Source organism: Scardinius erythrophthalmus, assembly GCF_964197995.2.
Source record: "Scardinius erythrophthalmus genome assembly, chromosome: 5".
Lineage (NCBI taxonomy): Eukaryota > Metazoa > Chordata > Actinopteri > Cypriniformes > Leuciscidae > Scardinius > Scardinius erythrophthalmus.
In genome coordinates, this window is record NC_138225.1 from 43,791,590 (window position 1) to 43,814,002 (window position 22,413).

A 22,413-nucleotide genomic window follows, 5' to 3' on the forward strand; every position below is an offset into this window, starting at 1 on the left:
GGAACTGAGAAAAATGACTTTAAAGATTTTTAGTTGTCCCGCTTAATTAATTATAGGTAGGACACTGGAAATTTGGCAAATAGATGTTTTAGTAATGGAAATTATATACATAAAAAAATCTTGAGCTCAAACTTGACTTTTGACCACTATTTTAAAGTTACTGTACTCTGCCTTTGTATTGTCAGCAAAAAGTGAGAGGTCATACCAAGGCAAAAGGCAGTAACTTCCACATTATCAATATTTAGTTGCTGATCACCATTAACAAAATCATTATAGTACACACCTGTATAAAATCTAGTGATCATGGCATTTATTTTGTATGATTTACAATTATTTATAGCCATCTACTTATTGCTATCCTGTGCTTTGGTTGCATTCTGATGGCATTATTAATACATTTGACATGACAAAATACCTCCTATTAGTCCAGCGTTGACTCGACCGCGTTTAGGGCGGGGCTGAAGGCTAAGTTTTGGCACTCTGCCAGCTAGTTTGCGAGCTTTAATTCATGGATGTATTCATCTGATACGGCAATGTGTAACGTTTTTCTGTCAACTCTGCATAATCCTTCGCGATCGTAATCGCACGTTTGTCGATGGAGCAGACCATACTAAATGTTCTGACCGCTCTGAGGACATCAGAAGTTAGAGCGACTGATGGCAGCTGTACAAAGTACACAGTGACAGGATACACCGTAATTTTAATTTTAATGGACATTAAAACAAAGGCAGATAACCTTACAATCTGGTAGGTAGCATTATTTGATTGAACACCGGCACCGTAACTTCATATTGACGTGCAGCTAAACAAAGGCAGAGCACCGTAACTCGTAATTTGAGCGTTCCAAAACAAAGCCAAAGAGCGGTAACTGATGTTACGGTGTTCTGCCTTGGTTTCTCATGGGCTTTTGGAAGTTACTGTTAAGACAAATCATTATTTTCTAGAAAAATAAACGGAATTGATTCAAGATACTTATCCACATGATAAAGAAGGTCTTGAATGTGCCAAAAATATAAATAACTCATTTTCGACCAAAAACGAAGTTACGGTCTTTTGCCTTTGCACGGCAGTATTGGGGTATATCACGCCCCCATTGCTGGGACCTGTCCACCGTCCCGAGGGCCCTTCGAGGCCCTCTGTTCGAGCCACTACAGTCAGCCGACTTGCAGGTGTTCTCACTTAAAACCGGTTTATTACTGGCACTAGCTTCGGTAAAGCGAGTTGGAGATCTGCAGGAACTTTTCGTTTGTGCATCCTGCCTTCAGTTTGGACCGAGTGACTGTAAGGTCATCCTTAAGCCAAGGCACGGTAATGTGCTTAAGGTGTTATCACTCCATTTAGAGAACAGGTCACAAATTTGACAGTTCTACCTGACTTGGTGGATTAGCAGTTGTTACATTTGCTGTACCCGGTTTGTCATTGAGTGTACATCGAGCGCTCCAGCCATAAAAGCTCTCAGAGCAGCTTATTGGAGTGAAGGGCCACTCCACCAGGGGAATGGGCTCCTCCTGGGCTTGGTCGAGATTGTCTGTTTGTGACATCTGTGCAGCAGCCGGTTGGTCATCATTCTCTATGTTTGCCAGATTCTATAATCTGGACATCCCCGCTCTGCAGGCGCAGGTCCTGTCTGCTTGAGGGTTAGACCTGCTGGATGCCACCAAATTCTGTCTATGTGCTACTCTCATTCTTCTCTGAGGATGGTACTCTTCTCGTAGTTCTTGGAGACTTCAACATCCACCTAGAAAAGCCTCAGGCTGCTTATCTCCACACTCTGCTTCCCTCATTCGACCTCAAACGAGTATCTACTGAGGCTACTCACAAATCAGGTAACCAATTGTTCCTTTTTTACACACGCTACTGCTCCACTGACTATACACTGGTCACTCCACTGCACACCTTAGATCACTTCCTCCACACTCTTAACCTCAACCTGCCTCAGAACACAACACACACTCCTCCACAGGTCACCTTTCAGCAAAATCTACGCTCACTCTCACCCTCCCGCCTTCTCTCTGCTCTCAGAGGCAGAAGTCTCCAAACTCATCCATTCCAGTCACCCTACTACCTGTCCGCATGATCCTATTCCCACTCATCTAATTCAAGCCATTTCTTCCTCAGTTGTACCCGCACTCACTCACATCATCAACACCTCTCTTCACACTGGTACCTTTCCCACAGCATTTAAGCAGGCTCGGGTAACCCCACTGCTTAAGAAACCCACTCTAAATCCAGCACATCTGGAAAATTACAGACCGGCATCCCTTCTTCCATTCATCGCGAAAACACTTGTTTTCAACCAGATCTCTGCCTTTCTTAAACAGAACAACCTCCTGTACAACAACCAGTCTGGTTTCTAAAGCAGACAGTCAACTGAGACTGCCCTGCTCTCGGTTATTGAAGCTCTGAGACTGGCAAGAGCAGCCTCCAAATCCTTGGCTCTCATCCTGCGAAGGGAAGGGAATCTCAGTGACCACACTCCAATGGTTCAAGTCTTACCTCTCAGGTGGGTCCTTTAGGGTGAGGTGTCTAAGTCGCAATATCTAGCTACATGGGTGCCTTTGTCTGTGCTTGGACCACTTCTCTTATCTATCTACATGTCATAACTATGATTTGTCATTCAGAAACATGGTTTCTCCTATCACTGTTATGCTGACGACATGCAACTCCACCTCTCATTCCAACCAGAGAATACGACGGTAGCTGCTTGCATCTCAGCCTGCCTGACAGACATTTCTTGCTGGTTGAAGGAACACCACCTTTAACTAAACCTTGCGAAGACAGAGCTGCTTGTGGTCCCGGCAACCCAACACTACACCACAACTTCTCCATTCAGCTAGGTTTGTCATCCATAACTCCATCAATGTCAGCCAGGAACCTTGGAGTTGTGATTGATGATCAGTTAAGCTTCACAGACCACATTGCTAGAACTGCCCGGTCCTGCAGATTCATCTTATACAACATTAGGAGGATCAGGCAAGCCCTTCCTATTAGAGCATGCTACACAAATCCTTGTCCAAGCGCTTGTTCTATCCAGACTGGACTATTGTAATGCTCTCTTGGCAGGTCTTCCAACTTGCAGTCTCAAACCTCTGCAACTGATCCAGAATGCTGCAGCTAGAGTGGTCTTTAACAAGCCAGAGAGAGAACATGTCACTCCTCTCCTCACAAAATTGCACTGGTTGCCAGTTGCTGCTCGCATCAAATTAAAGGCACTGATGCTTGCCTACAGAACAACCACTGGCTCTGCTCCCTTTTCGGCAACACTTGATCCATTAATACTAACACTTTCTTTTCTTTTCTCTTCTACTATATACTGTTTTTGTTTTATTACAGATACTGCGTTAGACTAAACTGGGAAGTTCACAGCACTTACATATTGTTGTCCTATTGTTAGTTTAACTCTGTGGCTCTCAAGTGCACAGATACTGCAGCGGTTGAGATCAACAGATTATTATTATTTTTTTTAACACAGCCGTTTCAACAGCGTCAAGTGCGTGAAAAGCAGTTAGCGCTCTGCCTTTATAAAGCGGCATTGAATGGTGTTCAGACTGTTGACTTGTCATCGTTGGAACAAGCCTAACAGAAGTTGCTTGCCATAGAAAAGCACCTCTTCAGCGGACAGAATAAAAAGCTGCTATATTGTGAACACGCCACTCCGCTGCTGTGCATGTTCCAGTGAGAAGACGAACAAGAAGCTGAGCTTGTGAGGCACTTTCAAAAGCAGTTATTTAGACGCTTTTATATATTGTTTATATATTTTATATATTTATATATTGTAGGGGAGACCGGGGACAGTTGCAACAGGGGATGGTTGCAACATGTAATTTTTCTCCAATCAGAAACAAGCTAGAGTGATGACACTCATACTGCACATGCACAGTTAGACCCTCCCCCCACCAAGAAGACAGTAGACATATTCAACAAATGCTGCTGCATTTATTGAACAAAACTAGTTTTGGAGTTATGAAAGTAAATTTTTTCATGAGATGTATTTTTGTCATACTGTCCTGAAATTTTGTATGAATTAATCAAAACTTACTTAGTTTGAATTATTGTTTTGTTGACTTCTAAGTGACATGGTTAGCATGTGTCAAAGTCAGTGTATCTAGCAGGAATATGATTTTCTGTCATGGCTGATAGGGTCGGGGACGGTTGCAACAAGTTATAAATTGCATGTTTAATAAAAGTTTGTTGCATTGTAAATTGTTAAATTCTTCCTGTCTGACAATGAAATATGCAGAGATTGAATAGCATCTATAACACCAATCTATGTAGGCCTATGTTCTACACATGAACAAACAAAACTCAATAACTGCTATTTGATAAATATGACTAAATAAATAAATAATAGGCTACAATAATATTATTGAAATAAATAATACTATAATATTATAGTAGGCCTAAAACAGTTAATTTTTCAGAATTCTTTGCTCATTGAGACAAAAAGCTTAAGTTAATTAATGAAATTTAAGGTATTTTTAACATGTTGCAACTGTCCCTGGGTTGTGTTGCAACCGTCCCCTGGGTCGGGGTCAGTTGCAACATCTGACTTCCATTCAAATAAATACTGTGAACGATATGTCATATACAGTATAATCATCTTTAAATGGTATGGGTAATTAGCAGACAGATGCAAGTTTAATACAAATTTGGTTGGTCTAGTCCAAATAGTCTCTGAGTAATTGAGAGAAATGCAAAAAGTGTTGCAACTTTCCCCAGTCTCCCCCTACTGAAAAAAAAGTTTGAGGATCACTGCTTCTGTTGCTCTCCTCATTTATAAATTGCTTTGGATAAAAGCGTCGATCTGCTAAATTATTCAATGTAAATGTAATGTAAATGCACTGAGGTTATATTAGTAACACAAACATTACTGTCCACAACCAATGAGGGGGAATCCATAGCGTAGTTACCCATCCAGTAGGAAAACGTTTATTTCCTATGTGAAGTGAAACTATGTTAGGAAAGATAAATACATCCAGAACTTGATTTTATATATATTTATTTATTTATTATGAATAAAAGAAGTTTGTTAATATAGCAAAAAATGCCATGCTACGTGACACATATGTGGAATATTCCACTCATTACATCACCCAAATTAAAATATGAGAAACAAAATCACATCATGACAGGCTGGCTCATCTATGATGCTACGAGAGTGAGCCAATAACCTGTGCTGTTTGCCACAAATATGCAGAGAAAAACTTTGTCATAAAGACAAAAATCTATTTTAATAAAAAAAAAAAAAATGCAAAATACAAAAAGAGTATTTTGTATCTTGAAAGTTTTGTCAAAGGGGGTGCCTTCCTTGTCTAACTCCTGCACTACATGTTCTTTAGATCATCATAATTTCAGATTATCATGTTATTTAAGCAGCAGAAGATGGTTTTGAAAAGAACTAGAAAATAATGCATTCTTTGTGAAATGTAAACTTCTGCTGTGGGAACAGGCTGTATACTTAAGAGTGTAAGGTGTCTTGTGTTATAGCACATTTATGCAACGTTTTGGAATGGAATGAGGAAGTATGGACAAAAACATCCTATTAAATAGGCTTAGTAGGTCCAGTCTAGTCCAGAACTTATTAAAATGGTAAAACTGTATGTTTAACCCTTATGTGCTGTTGGGGATGTTTTCATCCACTATGGGGTATTTTTGAGTCTAAATTTGGCCATAACTTTTTCTGTGTTTCAGCAAATGGAATGATTTTTGGTGACAAATCTTATTTTGACACATATTTTGGGAAAATGCTTTGAAATTTTTCAAAAACTCAACAGTACACTGTGGGCAAATTTACTACCCTTTCGTTATGTTCGTGGCTGAAAACAGCCACTACTTTAAACTGCTGTAAAAATGTATCAGATAAATATTTTTTTCAAATTTTTTTGCATGAATCTATTAATCAACCTCAGTCCTGCTCAAAAATACTAAATGTTTAAAAAAAATTCAGGATTTTAACTCTTTAATTGCCAAATTCGTAAATGATGTCACTGATTTGGGAAAAAAAACACACAAAATGACTCATTTTCAATATAAAATGTGATTGTGGACTGGATTTTTTTTTACCTTTTATCACAGTCTTGGACATGTCAAAGATTAGAAACAACATTGGTTTTGATGCATTGTTAGTTTTTGTGCAGCATCAGATTTTAACTTTTTCTCCCTCATTTACTGTTCGTGGCTGTTTTTGCCCCATTGACTTCCATTATAACCACATTTTTTGATTGCAAAGCCATGACACCATATAATCATGCATTCTTTATTGTTGGTGGTTTTCCCTGTTGGGAAGAGGTAAAATTTGTAATTTTTACTGTTGATAACCAGGTGGAACCATTAACCCTTTAGATAGGCCTGTGCAAAAAAAAGCTTAGTTTCTGGCTTTTACATGGAGTTATATGGAGTTTATAAGAAGTATAATAGCATAATAAAGTGTGTGTGTGTTTGTGTGTGTGTGTGTGTGTGTGTGTGTGTGTGTGTGTGTGTGTGTGTGTGTGTGTGTGTGTGTGTGTGTGTGAACTCACCTTGATGCATCTGAGAAAATCAAAATATGCACCTCAGCTCTCAGATCTACATGGAGTAAACAAAAACAAAGTAAGTGTATTTATGCATCTGCTCCCTTTTGATGATGAGAAATGCAGACTAAACAAAAACAAAGCAAGTGGATTTAAACGCGTGCATGCAAGCCTGCTAGTCATTTGATGGTGAGAAGAGCAGCCAGCAACATGAGAAAGGGCTTGACTTGTAGTGAAGTTTTAGAGATTATGCAGCCTGACCCTTCCAGCGAGCTGCAGGATGTACCGTCTTCTCCCTCTGACACCATGGATGTGGCACCCTCATCATCCTCTCTAGCTTCCACTGAAGGCGAGGAGGATTCGGAGGATCCTGGATCTGGGTGGATTGGGAGAAACGGCGAAGTGTGGTTTTCCACCAACGCGGAGACAACTCCCTTTCTTCAGCCTGCCAGAGGCGTGACTCCAGGGCCGACGCGCTATGCCTTCGCAAGGGTCCAGAACATGGATTCCGTGTTCAATCTGTTTTTTATGGAGGAGATGATTGACCTCATTGTCAGCATGACTTGCGTCAACACATACATGTTTGTACAGTCATACAAACATGTATGACTATGCCTTGTGATGGCATAGCGCGTCGGCCCTGGAGTCACGCCTCTGGCAGGCTGAAGAAAGGGAGTTGTCTCCGCGTTGGTGGAAAACCACACTTCGCCGTTTCTCCCAATCCACCCAGATCCAGGATCCTCCGAATCCTCCTCGCCTTCAGTGGAAGCTAGAGAGGATGATGAGGGTGCCACATCCAAATCAGGATCTGACTCTCCTGAGTCTGTGGTGTCAGAGGGAGAAGACGGTACATCCTGCAGCTCGCTGGAAGGGTCAGGCTGCATTTTTATCTCTAAAACTTCACTACAAGTCAAGCCCTTTCTCATGTTGCTTGCTGCTCTTCTCACCATCAAATGACCAGCAGGCTTGCATGCACGCGTTTAAATCCACTTGCTTTGTTTTTGTTTAGTCTGCATTTCTCACCATCAAAAGGCAGCAGATACATAAATACACTTACTTTGTTTTTGTTTACTCCATGTAGTTCTTAGAGCTGAGGTGCATATTTTGATTTTCTCAGATGCATCAAGGTGAGTTCACACACACACACACACACACACACACACACACACACACACACACACACACACACACACACACACACACACACACACACACACACACACACACACACACACACACACACACACACACACACACACACACACACACACACACACACACACACACACACACACACACACACACACACACACACACACACACACACACACACACACACACACACACACACACACACACACCTAATGGTTCCACCTGGTTATCAACAGTAAAAATTACAAATTTTACCTCTTCCCAACAGGGAAAACCACCAACAATAAAAAATGCATGATTATATGGTGTCATGACTTTGCAATAAAAAAATGTGGTTATAATGGAAGTCAATGGGGCAAAAACAGCCACGAACAGTAAATGAGGGAGAAAAAGTTAAAATCTGATGCTGCACAAAAACTAACAATGCATCAAAACCAATGTTGTTTCTAATCTTTGACATGTCCAAGACTGTGATAAAAGGTAAAAAAAAAATCCAGTCCACAATCACATTTTATATTGAAAATGAGTCATTTTGTGTGTTTTTTTCCCAAATCAGTGACATCATTTACGAATTTGGCAATTAAAGAGTTAAAATCCTGATTTTTTTTTTAACATTTAGTATTTTTGAGCAGGACTGAGGTTGATTAATAGATTTATGCAAAAAAATTGGAAAAAAATATTTATCTGATACATTTTTACAGCAGTTTAAAGTAGTGGCTGTTTTCAGCCACGAACATAACGAAAGGTTGTAAATTTGAACAATGCACAAGGGTTAAGTACAAACTTTGTACTTGATTCAGTCCAATGTCTCCTGAAACTTCCACCAGAAGCCTTAAGATATTGCAATAATCTAAAGCAGAGAACAGCCATGTCTCATTCTAGAAAACCTGTTCTGTAACCCGTTTTTAACACTGTGTAGTAAAATCATCAGGAGCATTTATTAACTTGAACTGACAGATAAGTGTGGAATGAAGGTAAAGAGTTTGACTTCCACATTCCACACCAGATATGTTTTCATGCTTTTTGTGAAATGATCGAAGTGTGGTTCTGCTATGTTCTTTAAAATAAATGCCGCTTGGTTTGATATTTTGTTTAATGCAATGACATTCAAGCAATTTTAAGTGGCTGAAGTGTCTATGGGGTTTTATACTTTTTGATACATTTTAGCAAACATTATACAGTTCTCTCTAAAATAGCAGCCTTTTATTGCAAAAAAATGTTTTAAAGCAGAAAATTGTCCAGTGATAAACCCAAATTCAGCATTGTTCATACTATGCAAACCACACAATTGTCAGCTACACTCCAAAAAAAGAGTTTCAGAGGATCACAACAGCAATTTGGTCCTTTACTCATGGCTGAACACAAAACATTCATTTGTTTGACAAGCATCTAATCACATGATACTCTTTACAAATCCGCATCATCTTTAAAAACAACTGCACATAGTGACCAAATCTTAATTACACCACACTAACCACACTGTAAAGTCAATACAATACCAGTAAGAGCATCATTGGCTCACTGAGAACACTTGTTGGGTAATTTATCACACACACACACACACACACACACACACACACACACACACACAAAATTCTAAATGTATGCAAGTGCTGCAGAAAATCTGAATGGCACATTTGTAGTTTGAGATAAGGATGATTGCACAGGAATCGTCTCTCTTAGCACATCGTTCAAGCTTTGTTATGGAACACTGATGAACTTAATGGTTAAGATCATGAACAGTATGTCATCATCTTTTCTGAAAAGAGCAATGAGAAAATACAAAGAATTGGTATGGTATAAAAATAAATGATACTGGCAAGTCCAACTTATTGCCTGTGGTATGATTATTAGTTTGGCAATACATAAAACTACCACATTAGAGGAACTTTGGCACTTTTAATGTAAATGTTAATGTAATCTAGCTGTTGTCTATTCTTTACCAATGCATGTGCCGTGAAAGGTAGAACAGACCCTTATCTACTAAGCTTGCTCTAACTCTTAAAAAGAAACTACGGTGTCACAAAACCAAATAAGTACTTTTCATTGCCTTCTAATGACCACTTGCCCCACATAATACTTAATATGTCCAAGACGGAGAAATCTACATCACATTTATAGCAAATTGCTCAACGGGTACAACTTAAACCAAAAAGAACCTGCTACAGAATAAACCTTAAACGAGGAAATCATTTCATCTGTAATAAAAAGTTCAATAACATAACATTTTTCATTAAAATGGAATAATAACATTCAAGTTAAATCCTGTGAAGTAGCTGCGACTGCGAGGTGCAAATAAATAATGACAAAGTCGTGAGCAGCTTGTTTTACAGTTCTTAGATAGAAATAACTTGTATGTCCAATTTCATGGAGCAGAAACGGGGACAACCGACTGCTCGTACAATTAAAGCAGACTTAATTGGCTCACGGCAGGGTCTAGCGGCAGACTGATGAGTCCTTTAACCAGGCCAGAAAAATGACAAAACCGTAGCAGGCCGTTGTTCAGACTAGATTGTATTCCTTCAGTGTGAGCTGCAAGATGGTGTCCTTGACAGCAGCAAACACGAATCTGATGTTTTCTGTGTCAGTGGCGCAGGTGAAATGAGAATAAATGATTTTTTCGCAGTCTGGATTCAGGTCGACAAACATCTTCAGGATGAATTCCCGTGCGGCTTGAGCATCTCTCTGGGCTCCTTGCAGAAGAAAACAGATCTTGGTTAACTTGGTTAATACTGAAAATCATCTGAGATTTTACTTAAAATAACCTCTAACTCGGACTACGTTCACACTGTCAGTCCTAATCTGATAATTTGTGTATCCGATTGGATTCGGATTGTGTATCGTAATGATGGGCGCTTTCGGAACGCTGCTTCATGAAGCTTTGAAGTCTTTACGAATCTTTTGCTTCAGAGCGTGTATCCAACTGCCAAAGTCATGTGATTTCAGTAAACGAGGCTTCGTTACGTCATAACTGTTTCAAAACGTTTTGAAATTTCAATGGTTAACCAGTGGATTTTAACCGATCTCTGATACATTTTATTCATGTGTAGACATTTTAATGAGCCATTAGTATAATTCAAATGAATAATAGTGTCTTATTGGCCTGTTTAGCTGAGCCATCCATGGAACAAACAACAACAAAAAAGCCCTAAAAATGTATAAAACAGCAAATATTATACAGACACTTGATATTTAATCTTAAATGTTTAGTTAATTCCATTTGATAGATTTCACTTTCAATAAAAGTTATGTTTGGCCTGAGTTTTTGTTGTATTTACATTTTTGACCAGCAGGCGTCACCAGTGAATCATTGTGATAAGCACTTGATTCAATTGATTCGCAGCTTTGAAAGGCTTTGTTTCTCCCATCACTAGTGTATCGTAACTGTTCAGGGCTGCGTTTCCCAAAAGCATTATAAGCCTAAGTTGTACATAGAGACCATTGGTGGCAATTGTTCTACGATTAACTTAGGCTTATGATGCTTTTGGGAAATGCAGCCCTGATCTGATTTGTGTGTCCCATTGCTCTCTCTCTCTCTCTCTCTTCCATGGCAATGACGTTGTGTTGGTAGGACTATGCCAAAAAACATTTGCAAAGTTGTATTAGAATATGACAATGTGTAGCTGCAGTGCTGGACTACTAATGAAGCAGCGACAGAAATGGAAGTGGCTTTATTCCATGCTGTCATCTCTGCCGCAGTTAAAGAAGTGAAGACATTCCATTACTGGACCACAGAGATGCCTCCATTATATTATGGTTTTCTGCGTGACCTGCACATTGACAACACCACAACGCAACCTTCTTTCTGCAACAACGCCTGCCGTGTCTTTGTTTTACGTGGCGTGAGAAAGTGACGTATAGGCAGAAAAGAGAAGAGCAATGGATTTCCAGATATGAGATTTTAATAGGATTTCAACCCACATATGAATGTAGCTTGAAACAGATTTGTAAAAACTGGATTTCTTGTGATTTTTTTTGCCGTTCCCACTTGCTAAATATGATCGGATTTTAATTGGATATGCACAAACATGTGGACTGACAGTCTGAACAAGGCTTTATAAAGTATGAGCAATAGTATTAGCAATGCTTTAACAAGCACCACAGAAAGACTCATGAAAAGCTACATAATGGTTCATGAACTTACAACCTTAAATAAACTGATTATTAAGACCATTAGTTAGTTTCTAAGAAAACAGATTAAACAAAACAACAAAGTATTTTGAGACTTACCATCATATTCAGGAAAGTAATCTACAAGATGTGAAAACATTATTTTCTCTTCCAAAATGTCTTTCTTGTTCAGAAAGAGAATAACTGATGAATTCTGGAACCAGGGGTATGTTATTATCGTCCTAAACAATGCTTTGCTTTCCTCCATTCGATTCTGTGGGGAGAAATAACATAACAGGGCCATTTCAGTGGTTATTTTAGTCCTACTTTAGTCCAGCAATCAACACTAACATTCAGTTCACTGCTTCTGACAATTTCAGAAAAAAAAAAAAATCAAAGTACTTTCATTCAAGCATTGCTAAAGTTTGCCAGCTTGCCATTTAAAGTAAAAAAAAAAAAAAAAAAACTAGTTCAGTCTCTACTGGTTACATGATCACATCATTCAACCAGAGCACGGAGAAAGCCAAAGTCAGTTTTTATACGGTCAGTATAGGTACAAATTTGATTAAAACGTTTAAAAAATATGTAGTGGTGTAATTATTATGTTAAAAAAAAAGAAAAGAAAAAAAGTTCATCATCATGTCCTCCTGCACGTTGGTAACTGCAATAACTTTTGAGGGTATTGATTTCACAGATTGAATTAAGAACAGTAAGTAATATTTCAAAACAACTTTACTACTTTTTATTCTTTAAGAAATAAGAATAAATAATCTTGCAAAATATAATTTTATATCCATATCTATATTCTAGGGGCTCTATATTTTTATTTAAAATATTCACAAACTTGTTAACTATATCATGACCTATATGATATATTCAGACGGTCAAATATGTGGAAGTGAATGTGTTTTGTCATTTAAACATCTTTATAATGATCATGCTAGTTGATCGATAACACGTGATGGCCACCATGTTAGTTTGCACCACAATTCAGAGAATCGGATTTAGCCTACATCATGTAAATATAATTGAAAGGATTATTATTGCAGCTTCCATGGGCATTAGTGTTGATGAACTGAAACTGAGAGGTTACACATCAGATATGAGGGTACAATGCCCCCCTTTTGCCCCAAAAAAGCATTTTCAGTGGCATTTACACTAACTCCACCCACTGACAAACAGGCCAGGCAAAATTACAATAGTGTAGGGATAAGGTGCGTGGCAGATGGTTTTGACGCAAATTGACCAGAGGTTTGAATCCACCTTTTGCCGAATTCGCTTTACTCCCTTTTCCCATCACATTTCATATTGGAAAGGCATTTATTTTCAATAAAAATGAATAAAATATTCAAAAAAGTGTAAATAAAGTGTCTAACGTGTGTTTAATAATAAAGTGTTTATCGGTTAGGGTTAGCATTATTGTCCCAATAAGGCGGCACTATTTCATAATTTTAATAAATATAATTATTAAAACTATGTTATTATTGCATACTGTTTAATGTACAACAACACTGAGGTGCAAATAGTATCTTCCACTATTTATAAGTATAAATATCATCTAACTACTATTTACACTTATTGCAACGAAAATACTGCTATTTTTACAGTGTAAATAAAATCTATCACTATTTTAACTTAGTGTAAATAGCAGATTACCAAGAAATGCTGTTATTTTCACTTAGTGTAAATAGAATCTATTGCTTTTTAAACAAAGTGAAAATAACAGCATTTCGTAGTAATTGCTATTTACACTAAGTGAAAATAGCAATAGATTCTATTTACACTGTGTAAACAGCAGCTATCGCTATTTGTACTTATTTTCTTTGCGATAGCTGCTATTTACACTGTGCTGTTTTAACATAGTGTAGTATTTACACAGTGTAAATGGCATCTATTGCCACTGCCAAAAAAAAAAGACATCTATGAATGTATAAAAACACTGTAGTGATTTAATATAAAAGTTAAAGATGCAAAAAAGATGACATTAGATTATGTCACTGAACCTTATATTATCAATTAAACATCTGTGCTGAAAAAAAAAAAAATCCATCACACAAACTAGTGTGTTCTGCCAGATTTTTAAGTGGCAACTAACAGCTTTGACTCCCTCTGCTGGTACTTCATTTACCTCATTGTCAGACTCTACCAGAACTTGGTCATATTCACTGAGTGCTACCAGGAACATGATGGAGGTGACGTTTTCAAAGCAGTGGATCCACTTCCGTCTTTCTGACCGCTGTCCCCCCACATCCACCATCCTGATGAGAAGGAGGGGTCATGAGGTTAAAAGATCACATGCTTTGGGAGCAGTTTGGGAACATGCATGCATCTGAGCACTGGGCTGTATTTTTATATCAGTGTAGTACTAGATGAACACCTGACTAGAAGAGTTACTGTAAAGAGAAGACTTACCTGAATATGACACTGTGTAGGTCGAAGGGATATTCAATGATGCCTGTTGTGGGCACTCTCACCCTGAGCACATCTTGCTGGGTGGGAACGTAGGAAGAGTTGGCGATGCGATCTAGTGAATTTAGGTAACTGTAGACAAACAGCGAACATTTTACAGTTCTGAGACATCTCTATGTTTTCTACTGCAATATAAGAATATGTCCAAGTTGCATTTCACCTCAAACGACAAAAACAAAAAGTATTATATGTAATTTCATCTGGATAAAGGAAGCATATCTCGTTGCCATTTTTTTTGCACTGTGAAAATATTTAAGCTAATTAAGCACATTCCCCATTCTCAGTAGCGTATTTAAAAAAAAAATTCCATTTATTTTTAAGAACATTTTAAAAAATGAAATTTGAAAATTATACATTTATTTAAAAAATTATATTTTCTTTTTTCACTACAGTGACAAAACCGATTTTTTAAAACAACTGTTTTGTGTAGATTGGAATAATTTAGATAGTATAGCTGTCAGAATTGCATGTTGGTTTAGCATATTAGTTACATCTTCTGTAAAAACTCACTTTACTCACTGTTTGTCAGACTATAGCTCAGATGATAAAGATTTCTCAGAGAGATTTCAGAGAGTCCCCCTGTAGCCAATAATTTTATCCCTTAAAACTTTTAAACGTTTTTACCTAGAAAAAAAATAGTTTGAATGTAACTCTACACCCTTGTCTCATTTAGTATACGCAGTTCTATAAATATATGCAAACTAGCCCAACCTCCACTCACTCGCACCAGCTCAGAGATCCACACGTTGACTTTATTATTTACAAGGTAGTTTGTGGCGTCAGAAACACCAGCGATTTCAAACCGCGTTTTTGGTTCACTGCAGTTTTAAGAAGAAAATACTCAGCAATGGTGCTGACTTAATTTGTACATGGTTTTTCTTAAAGCATATTAAAAACATCACATAGACATATAAACAACATTAAAAGCTTGATTTTCACCACAGGGGGACTTTAAGTATCAATTTTGGTAACAAACGTTGACAGTAACAGTGAAGAGCTCAGATCATTCGCTCTTGGGAGAATTTGATGAGAAATGTTTGGATGAGAACTTTGAGTGCAGACTCTGGTGCCCGTTTCCTAACAAGGATACTCAGAGAAGCAGAAGACTTCATTTAAAGCCCCATGTGTTCCCCATTTAATCTCATTGGCGTGTAGGAGAAACAACTGAGACATTAGAGAGGTCTCATTGTGATTCCTCTTTCCTATGGAAGGTAAAAAGCACTCACTATTTTGTGGAATCCGAGAGCTGGTATTCTCTCCTCCGGTCATAGCACTCCTGAATTCCTGGGTCATTCCATAAACTCTTGATGGCATCTACATAGGGGTTGACCAACATGAAGACCTTCTCTACATCTACTTCTCTGACAATGTTTGCATTGGCCTGTGAAGAAAGCATTTAAAAACAAAGCAATGCATTTAAAAAAGTGATAAGAAGCTGATGCTTCAGCCAATGGGACACAATCAACACTAAACGTCATGTCCTAGCCCACTTATCCGTAACCTGGTTACAACTTTATTGACCCGTTTTACTTAAGACTCAAATTTGTTAAAGTACTATTTGTCTAAAGTTCTCACTTCACCTGACCCAATAAGATGGAACTTGATTGAGGCTGTGTTCCATAATATTTCAGCTACGCACAATGGAAAATGGGTTTGCCTTTGGGGGTATCTACAAATGGAAAAAAGCAAGACGGCACATTTCTGCAAGGCAGTAAAATGGTATAATTAATTTCATAGCTTGGAGGGGTAATTGTGTTAAGCCTGGGCAACATGATTAGCCAAAGTGATTGTATCTCTCTCAGGGTATTTGACTCAGTGTTTGACCTACTTCATGGCAAAGTTATTTGAGTGGCACCTAATCAATTTGAACTTCAGTGTGTAGTTTTATACACATAAATGCATTTGGAGCAGTGGCAAGAAGCACAATTAATCTGACACATTAAACCATGACTCTCACGCAGGCAAAGCAATTTGAGTCCAACTCGCAACATTTTCCCCAATTCACTACAATATTTTCATAACCAGGGCTTGACATTAACTTTTTTGCTCACCAGTCACTTTGGCTAGTGGTTTTCCATAGTTACTAGCCACTCAGTATTTTCACTGGCCACAATTTTGACATTGATACCATAGGGAAAAACTGCCATATAGATATTTTTAATATTATCTCATAATTTGGCGGCCGGTATATTAGGCTGCTGTCACTTTAAGACCTGACTCAGGAACCCATTATACTGTTTTATATAGCCAATATACTTGTCTTGTGTGCACGCACTTTGGGTGCGAGCACAAAAGGGAATGAGTAAAATTATGCTCAATACGAGCAATCCCATGGTGAAATTCAAGCCCTGTAACACCAACAATATTCATCCGGAGCAAATGAAATGCGTGACTAAAGGGTTTGTGTGTAACTCGCTGTTGGAGAGATGAGATCTATCCTGCGGAAGAGATCCAGATATTTCAGTATCGATATGTATTGAAAAATCTATATTTTTGACAACACTAGATTGCACTTAGTTTATTTCAGATGCCTTCTTTAAAAGACTACGATTGAAAAATGTATATTATATAAAATTCAACCCGCCAAAGTGGCTAGTAGGTTTGACTGATTACACGCCACAGCTGAAATACACACTCATTTGGCGGGTTGGCAGGTGTTAATATCAAGCCCTGGTCATATCTTTAGGAGATGCAAAAAAATGCCAATCTGTAACATTCACAGCACTATATAATATACATTCCTTCACTATGAAAGCCTTGGCTCACCCTTTAAAAGTTTTACCTGTGACCATGTCAAAGTAACGAATGCATAACAAATCCACAGACACATCACAAAAGAAAGAGTGAATGGGTACGACAAATTATTGTACCTTATTATGTTCATATTTGTAAAGGATCTGGAGAGTTTCCATTGCTCGTATCATGGACTGCAAAGATGTGAAGATGTTTTGGTAGACCAGCTTGGTAAAGCTTCTCCTGTCCTCTTCTGAATAGCCTGAGCCATGAATGATTCTCATCTGTTTAATAAAGGTGCTTTTCCCACTCTCTCCAGTTCCTGGAAGTTGTAACATGTGAAAAGTAAAGTGTTAGCAGTGGAAAAATCCAGTAAATTCAACAAACTGGTTTGTTTGAATGGTTCTCTCCCATAAATGAAAGCAATACACATATTTTCTTGAATCATCACTCCAAATATGTTCTGATGAAGTCTATGTCAAGTCAAGTAAAGCCACCTTCATTTATATCAGAGCCTTTTACAATACAGATTGATTCAAAGCAGCTTTACAATGATAACAGGAAATGAATGCCACAAAGGTTGTTTTGGCTATACACAGCAGCTCTAGAAGAAAGTCATTGTCTAGCTTAAGTAAGTTTTTAATTGATTCATTTCCGTTGTAAAAATCATTAGTTATTAACTTATGCCGAGTTCAGACTGCACGATTTTCAAAGTAGTCGGGTAACTGTTCTTTTCACACTGCATGACTATCCAGGGTAACATTCAGTTGCTGGTGTGTTCACACTGCACGATGCATCAGCGACAGGAGGTTTCACACTGCATGACTTTCATGAGGAAGAATCGCCGACAACTTCTGTCTGGTCCGCAAACTACGTTTCGCAACCAAACACACGCGAGAAGTGATAAGGAAGTAACGCAAAATCCTGCGTGCGTAAGACCGCAGTTCTCGCGCGAGTTTGAAATTGTTATTAAAAATGATAGCCTGCAAGAAGCTTGCGATCCAAATTACCTGTGCACTGATTTGCAGCGAAAAGGGGAAAAAGAAAAACATTATGCATGAGGAAATGGCTGGGAAGACAAGGGGAGCAAGGACTGTGTGTTCTGCAAAGAGAGTTTGGGGTAAATAAATAATTTTGCAATGTGCTGCTGTTGCTGCTGGTCAAGCAAATGTTTATGCTTTGTTTCTGTTTGATATAGTTGTAAATATATCTATTAAAATACTGATATTGTGGTCTATAACTCCTCCCCGAACTCCCCGCTGCTCTGTATCTTGCTCTCATTGGCTGTTGGTCATCGCCGATGTAGTTTTCAGTCAGAACACTTTCACACAGCAGGATTTTGAATCGCCGACAGGTCCAGATATTTAGCATGCCAAATATCTCACGGGCGTCAGCGACTCGTCGGTGATTCTCTCAGATCGCGTCTTTGCTCATTCACACTGCGTGATTGTCACTCGCGTGAACGAGCAACGATTTGCCTGTGATTTCGGGCATTTGTCAGCGATTTCTCAAAACCTGTCGGCGAGCCAAAATCGGGGCTAAAATCATGCAGTCTGAACTCGGCATTAGGGGCCATTTACACAACACCGTTTTCAACTCAAAACGGAAAACTTAATGCGTTCTGGCTGTTCATTTACAAGACAACAGTGTTTTGGTGGCCTGGGAATGCAAACTTTGAAGTAGGTTTCAAAGTGCAAGTTTTTGAAACGGGTTTTAAAAGCGGTACTGTTAACTTTAGGGGCTTTTGCACCGGATAGTTCTAGGAACTAACCACCAGGATGGTTCCATTCAAGTGATCTTTATTTTGACGGCGCTGTGAAACGCCAGAGCCTGATCAAACAAACAATTCTCGCATTCTCCGTGTTCATTAGTTTACGATCTACAGTCCTGTCTAATATGTTATTAGATAGAACCATAGGCGTAATTTGCGGGTGGGACATGTCCCCACCACTTTTTGCTAAGGTCGATATTGTCCCCACCACTTTTGAAACATCTCGCGGCACGAATGTACCAATACAAATAAATAAAACATCTCCAGTTAACTAGCAGAGCATTCATTTATTTCGTTTGTAAGAGGCGATCTAGCACTGAAATGTGTTGTTTTTGAAATCAAGTGATCAAAGTGCTCGTTGCCGCTGCGATCAGATACAGACACAGGCGCGGATACTGTGTCTTCACTCGGACTCGTGCTTCAACCTGTTGTGGAGACTCTATTCGTTCCGGTGAAATTACAAAACAAAATACATACAAACGTATGCTTGCCTGATATACAACCACTGATAAACATAATCGGTTTTAATGAGAAAAAAAAAAAAACCTATACGAGTGCGGATTAGAACCCACAACCTCTGACACGCTTGGCAAAAGTTCTACCACTGGACCATTTAAATACACAATTTTACAATGGATTTACCCACACCAACATATATCAAACCTCATTAAACGACAAATTAAACCCATGCACTATTTCAATCGATTGCTGGACATCGTAATGTTATGTACATACATCGATTTATGATTTAGCATTCATAACCCCCCCCCCCCCCCCCCGTTTAAAAAAAAAAAAAAAAAAAACCGTCCCACCCACTTTTCACAACAAAGTTACGCCACTGGATAGAACTATTATACATAGAAAGTAAACAGAAATGAAAAGTTATTAGCGTAGGCCATGTGGTTGATGTCCAGAGATGCTATGGCAGAAACACATAATCATGTTTTGCCTGGTCCCCTCAAAGTTGCATTGGATTTTCTCCTCCGCGTAAAAAAGAGGCCCATCTATCACCGTTTTCCATGTTCGTAGAGTTAGTTTGTGGAATAAATATATAGGCTATAATCTGTGTGTGTACTGTGGGTTCTGGTGTTTCGCGTGCGTTCGCCAATCAGTGTAGCCTACACTAATGCAAGGAGCTAAATTAGTTCCTCCAAAATAGTTCCTATAGTATCTGCAGTGTGAACGCTCCAAAATCCGGGTACTAGTTCCACCAATCGTTCTAGGAACTATGAAAACGTTTGGTGCGAGCCTTTGTGTAAACTTCAAAAACGTGAATCTGTGAAAACGGTGACGGCGCATAGTATATTGGCATGTGCGTTTGAATGCATATGTGCGCAGTCATGTGCAGAATTTTGTGTTTGTTAAATAATGTTACATCATTAAGTAATCAATTAAGGTATGTAAATGAGCCTGTTTTCAATAAGGTTAAAGATTGTAGCTATGTTTTGGAACATGGTAGCTTGTTTCTAGCTGTATGACCATCAATCATGTTCCCAAACCAGCTTGACCACTTAAGGATAGTTCACACAAAAATTTTAATGTTGTCATTACTCAATTACTCACCCTCCAAAAGCTTATCCAAACCTGTAAAAAAAATATTATGGAATTCAATGGGTGCCGCCAACTCTCTGGTTACCAACATTCTTTAAAATATCTTCCTTTGTGGTCAACAGAAGAAAGAATCATACAGGTTTGGAACAACATGAGGGTGAGTAAATGATGACAAAGATGTATATACTTTTAAGATGATAACTTGTAGATGGTCTCTTTCCGGTCCAAGACAGCAAACTTACACCAACTAAAGACCAGCTAATGTCCAGTTTAGACAAGTAAAAAAAAAAAAAAAAAAAAAAAAAAAAAAAGCTGTTAAATTGAATTTTCCAACATAGAGAAAAATAGAAGAACAAAATCTCTCTCTCACACACACACACATACATATATATATATATATATATAAGAGAGAGCGAGAGAGAGATTTTTGTCCTTCTATTTTTCTCTATGCTGGAAAATTCAATTATATATATTCTTATTCAATTATATATAAATTTAATTATATATATAGAATTATCATTGGGATTCAGGAATTAATCTTAAAGGACCTTTAAAATAATGATGATAATAGGCATATTGTTATAGGATATAGCTATTATAAATGTTTTGCGAATCGACTCGAGTGACCAAAAAAGGAATCGAAACAAAAGAACAATTAGCCGATGCATCGATTTCACATTTTGTTTACAAGCACTAAAGCACGAGTATGCTAAGAGATCCCACCGCACCTGCAACAGTTGTCCCACCTGTCGAGCTTATAAGATTCTAAATCTAGCGGATATTTACCTTCCTCTAAAATAAATAAATAAATAAAAAGAATGAATGCTTTTTATTTTCAGATGCCAGTTTAAAAATAAAACTATTTGCAGTTGTTACGCCTTGACACATGCACGCAAGTTTTGGTAGAGTCGCACGAAACGAAGCACCGGCTCGTACCCAGCAGGAGCAGTTTGAGCTCGCGCCGAGCGTCTTTCTTGTCACGGCGGAGCTGTCGCTCGATCTCATCGTTGATCCGCCGCGCTTCTTTCGCCTCCTCGCTGAGGCAGCACGCCATGATGGAGTCCAGCGTCATGATTCTTTTTACGAGCTTTTCAGCAGTTCCATTGAAAGAACATCAGTCCCAACTCAAATGCAATCATCCAGACGAGGCAAGAGAAAGAGTCCCCCTGTAGCGCGTTGAGGAAAGAATCCAAACCACATTCAAAATGTGTCAGTGACTGAAATCCTGATGCGGTTTGAGCTGTTTTGTATCATTCACAAAAGCAACAGATCCTTTGGAATTAATAACTCCATTGCACGTTGTTTTTATATTTGGTGTTCAGTATTGAATGTCTTTCTTCAATACAGTGATAGTTCCTCTTTAGACTGAGTTAAAAGCTGTCCATGAACTTGTGGTGGGGATTATTTGCATGAATGGTGTTGCACCCGTGTAAAAGTCGATCTCCACACCGGGCGTGGTATCGCTGAATATGGCCGACAATTCCCTGGAATGACGTTTCCAAACGTTGTGAACGCGACAACACTCTCGCTCATCGGACAGGATCCGCGCGTTTGAAGCGATTGTGTAATTTAGTCCATTAGATTCTTCACGCCTGTTGATTTAAATCCCTGTTTGAATAGGCTCGATTTTGACTCTCGACTCTTCCATATCATGCAATAGGGATGTATGATTCTCGAACGAATCATTCTTTTGAACAGACTCTTCTTAATGTTTCGAACGAACCGATTAGCACGCATTTGTGGAAAAAAGTAGACCGTAAAGAACTTTGTTTAATAAACCGTACGACGGGTGATAATTTGTTTTTTTTTTTAAATATGTAAATGAACAAGCACACACGGCAATATTTAGCCTACCTTAACATTTATTTTGCTACAAAAGTAACGAGTAAAATGATCAGAGGGACTTATTCTGGATTGACTCAAATGAATCAATGTTTGAAATCGATTCAATAAAATGAACTGTCCGAACCAACCGAATCTCTAAAATGATTCGGACTTGTCTTCTAATAGCCTATGTTCATTAAGGCATCAGCATCATCCACTCCCTGTTCAGGGTTCCTACGCAGTTTGGAAAAGTTTGGATGGAAAAGAATGTAATTTGATTTAAGTAATTTCCAG

The 22,413-nt window shown here is 38.5% G+C and overlaps 1 protein-coding gene across 1 annotated transcript; it reads right to left on the bottom strand.

Annotated features, from left to right (window-relative positions):
- Positions 1 to 8,755: 8,755 nt before the first annotated feature.
- Positions 8,756 to 21,963, bottom strand: gnaq (guanine nucleotide binding protein (G protein), q polypeptide). Its single transcript, XM_081366462.1, has 7 exons — positions 21,232 to 21,963; positions 17,111 to 17,295; positions 15,467 to 15,621; positions 14,184 to 14,312; positions 13,900 to 14,029; positions 11,892 to 12,045; positions 8,756 to 10,354 (listed from the first exon to the last, which is right to left on the bottom strand). The coding sequence occupies exons 1-7, from the start codon at positions 21,365 to 21,367 to the stop codon at positions 10,164 to 10,166; spliced, it is 1,080 nt and encodes a 359-aa protein (XP_081222588.1). The 5' UTR covers positions 21,368 to 21,963; the 3' UTR covers positions 8,756 to 10,163.
- Between the last annotated feature and the right edge of the window lie 450 nt (positions 21,964 to 22,413).